Source organism: Sinocyclocheilus anshuiensis, unplaced genomic scaffold, assembly GCF_001515605.1.
Source record: "Sinocyclocheilus anshuiensis isolate Anshui unplaced genomic scaffold, SAMN03320099.WGS_v1.1 scaffold1417, whole genome shotgun sequence".
NCBI classification, from domain to species: domain Eukaryota; kingdom Metazoa; phylum Chordata; class Actinopteri; order Cypriniformes; family Cyprinidae; genus Sinocyclocheilus; species Sinocyclocheilus anshuiensis.
Window position 1 is genome coordinate 13257 of NW_015549633.1, and position 4091 is coordinate 17347.

At 35.7% G+C, this 4091-nt stretch overlaps 1 protein-coding gene across 1 annotated transcript in view; it reads right to left on the reverse strand.

Annotated features, from left to right (window-relative positions):
* The window catches only part of LOC107659631 (gastrula zinc finger protein XlCGF8.2DB-like), a 4246-nt gene extending 435 nt beyond the window's left edge, over positions 1–3811 (reverse strand). Inside the window, exons 1-3 of the mRNA XM_016448644.1 lie at positions 3763–3811; positions 1597–1927; positions 677–1218 (exon numbers count right to left, since the gene is read on the reverse strand). Of these exons, the coding sequence (XP_016304130.1) occupies positions 677–1218; positions 1597–1927; positions 3763–3811 (922 nt within the window). The remainder of the gene's footprint in view (positions 1–676; positions 1219–1596; positions 1928–3762) is intronic.
* Positions 3812–4091: the final 280 nt, after the last annotated feature.

The following is a 4091-nucleotide window of genomic DNA, read 5'->3' on the forward strand; positions in this document are numbered from 1 at the left end:
CACACCTGGGATCCATGAACCATCATGGGGAACACCTGGGACAAATTAAACATGGGAAAGGAACACCTGGGGAGCAAGACACAGACAAAACATGGAACAGAGTCTGACAGGTGTTAAGATGTTGCTGGTGGGAAGTTGCTGAGATCGATGAATAAGCTTTCATAAGGTAAGTAGACTCGTGAATTATAAATCATAGCAGAAACTCATTAACTCATTTCACTAGATGTCCAGTTTTGTTGTTCAGTAATCTCCATCATGTCCATCCTTTAATAATATAATGTGTACCCCATGGTTAAAAAATACCTATAAGCCTATAATAAAATACCAATATAAAATTATAAAAAGTATACATCGTCTTTCTAAATCATTCCCAAACTTAAGATTGTTGTTTAGGCCATACATACCACGTAATATTAGAATAAGCACCTCTTAGTTTCAAAATACTTGCAGTATAAATTATTTGTAATTTTACAGATTGTTACCCCTTTATTCCCAAAACTTTGCATATTATTCCCTTATACCTACACGGAAGTACTGAATAGGTACTCTATAATTACAGAAAAGTACACCGTAAATTCAGTATACTTACGTAGTTCTTTGCGGGTTGTAATCTAAAGCGTTACCAAAAACTCTTTCCACATAAAGAACATGAATGTGGTTTCTCCTTTGAATGAACTTTCCGGTGACTCTTCAGGTGTGAAGCCCTCAAAAAATGTTTTTCCACATTGATCACATTCATATGGTTTCTCTCCAGTGTGGATCTTCATGTGTTGTATAAGATTTGATGATTTTGAGAAACTCTTCCGGCATTGATCACAAGTGAACGGTTTCTCTCCTATATGGACTCTCTTATGCAATGCAAGTCCTCCTTTTCCTGCAAAACATTTTCCACACTGATCACATGTGTTAGGTTTCTCTCCAGTGTGAATCCTCTCATGTTTTTTCAGGGTTTCTGTCCGACTGAATCTCTTGTCGCAGTGTGAACACATGTAAGGTTTCTCTCCAGTGTGGATCCTCTGGAGCCGCTTCAAATCTTCAGCTGTAATAAAAGTCTTCTCACACTCTAAGCACATATGATCTCTCACACCAGTGTGTATCTTCTTATGTAGTTTTAAATTCTGCAGATGTGAAAAACTCTTTCCACACAAAGAACATGAATGTGGTTTCTCCTTCGTATGAACTTTCAGGTGACTCTTCAGGTTTGAAGCCCTCAAAAATGTTTTGCCGCATTGGACACATTTGTGTAGTTTTTCTCTAGTGTAGATGTTCATGTGTTTCAATGTTCATACATTTCTCTCCTGTATGAACTCTCTTATGCAACGCAAGTCTTCCTTTTTCTGCAAAACATTTCCCACACTGATCACATGTGTAAGGTTTCTCTCCAGTGTGGATCCTCTCGTGCTGTTTCAAATGTTTAGCTGTAATAAAAGTCTTCTCACACTCAAAGCACATATGATCTCTCACACCAGTGTGTATCTTCTGATGAACTTTTAAACTTTGCAAATTTGAAAAACTCTTTCCACAGAAAGAACATGAATGTGGCTTTCCTTTGTGTGAACTTTCAGATGATTCTTCAGGTATGAAGTATATGAAAATGTTTTTCCACATTGATCACATTTGTGCAGTTTCTCTCCAGTGTGGATGTTCATGTGTTTCTGAAGGTTTGATGATTGTGTGAAGCTCTTCTCACACTGCTCACATGTGTATGGTTTCTCTCCAGTGTGGATCCTCATGTGAACTTTGAGACTTTTATTGCATTTCAAACTCTTTCCACACTGAGTGCAGGTGAAAGATTTCTTGTCTCTTCTTTTCTTTAAACCTTTCTGTTTGGTTTGAGAGCGACTCAGAGGTTTTTCTCCAGTTTTGACATGATGTTTCTCCTTCTCTTTACTCAGTTCTTTATGCTCCTTGTTTTCTACAATCAACTCTGAAACGAAAGTAAAAAACATTAAATTTTCAGGAAATCGTATATAAAAAAAAAATTGCTTAAACACATTTCTTGAAACTATGCCTCATATTCTCAAAACAGTAAACAAAACAGTAAACACAAATCCATAACGTCTCACCCAATTCCCCAAACATCCTATTTTCAGGTCAAAATGAAGCTCTACACTCAAAACCATTCACTATTGCTGAAAGACCAAACTTTGGCCTCTGACATCACACACAAGCCCTCAAAAACACACACACTACAACATAGTCTTACACACTGGTGAGATCAATTCAAAACAATACTACAAAAACCAGTAATAAGTTATGTTGCTTGTGGTTCTTCCCCTCAAGGAACTTTTCACATAATGAACACATGTGTATTTAGTGTTTCCACGTGGGTAACTGTGTGCTAATTGAGCTCAAGATATGCTGACTTGAGTGAACAATATTGAATGCTAGCGTTTTCTACATGACAATATGGTCTAGGCAATGAGAAATGAAGGGATTTCTGTGTAGAGTTTTGCAGTGACAGTTCAACAAATCTGATTCATGTGTCAAAAAGGGGAATAGTGTTTATAGTTTAGGGAAATGGGTGTGCTTTTTGATAAATGGCGTTATGGTTTTGAAATTTTAGTTCAAAAGCCTGGTGATAGTGTTTAAGCAATCGAGAAAAACTGTAAAATAATATATTAAGCTATTGTACATATACACTGGGAACCTGTAGCCTACCTGGATCAGAAAAATGTGTTGTGCTTCCCTGAGAACAGACTACTCAAATTAAAGCTTGCAACTGCAGGAATAACCACAATTAGAGAGTTGTTTGAGTGAAATATCTCATAAACATTCCCACGTTTGCTCTGTGAGACACAGGCTTCAGTTTATCTCCATTAATACTATTTTCTGTGCATATCAACTTGATCCATCAATATTGTCTCCACATATTTTACATTTAAACCCTGTTCTCTTCGCATCAATTATCTTTCTTAGATCATAATATAACTGTACAGTTAACACAAACAGTATTCAGTAAAAATAAGACTTGTGTGTATTTGCTGTATATATTGTATTTGCTGCTTATAGACTCCAGACAGATAATGATTTATGCAACAGATGTTTTTTATTCATCTCACTCGCACAGAAATAAATGCAGTAATTAACATAAACACACAGGGGAAATACAAACACTGGACATTGTATGCATATAACATATAATAATTAAATTAAATATTAAATAATAAAAAAAACAGTTATCAATAATAATGTTATAAAATAAAGTTACTGATCTATTTTAAGTCCATGCTTATTATTATCATGCTTATTTATATCTCTGATGAGGCCTGATACTTAGGTTGACTGTAGCAGAAATTAATCTGTAATTTCTTTACAATTGAATAATATTTAGTTATATTAATCAAATGTATATTAGAAATGGCTAGGAATCGGGTGCTTGGATCATTTGTAAATAACCTAGTTCGTCTAACCGTGTGGTCAAACCCCTCTGAGTGATTTATCTAAATAATCAAACAAAGAAAGTCAAAAGTAAAGTTCATTTTAAAGCACTAAAAACACACAAAAAAATAGTGCTCAAAAAAGTCATCTTTGTGTAATGGTGTCAGATCTAACTAACAAAGCACTTGATATCACCAACCCTGAAAAACATGGAAGAATCAAAGAAATGATGAATGAAGAGAAGGAGACATACATACAGCATTGGAAAGAACAAACCAAAGACCAAAGTCGTCTCCAATGTTATCTGAAACTCAACAGAGAGTAGAGTCTGGCTGACTATCTGGTCTCAGTCAGGAATATAACACACAGACATTTACTGACCAAGTACAGACTGAGTGACCAGCAGCTGGCCATAGAGAGAGGACGACATAAAACACGTGGTTACCTAAAGAAGAGCGCATCTGTAATGAATGTAGATCAGGATCAGTTGAGACTGTGACAAATACACGTCCTTAAGAGACTCACTGTACAGTCAAATACAGCAGAACATTCCTGAGTTCCAGTCGCTCCATGAAAACCACAAATTAAGAATATTACTTGGTGAAGGACCTACTTCCTCTTTGGTAGCACATTATATTTATAAATGCCACAAGCTAAGAGTTAAAGAGTGAACACATCTGCATTAGTAGTACCATCAATGTTTATATAAA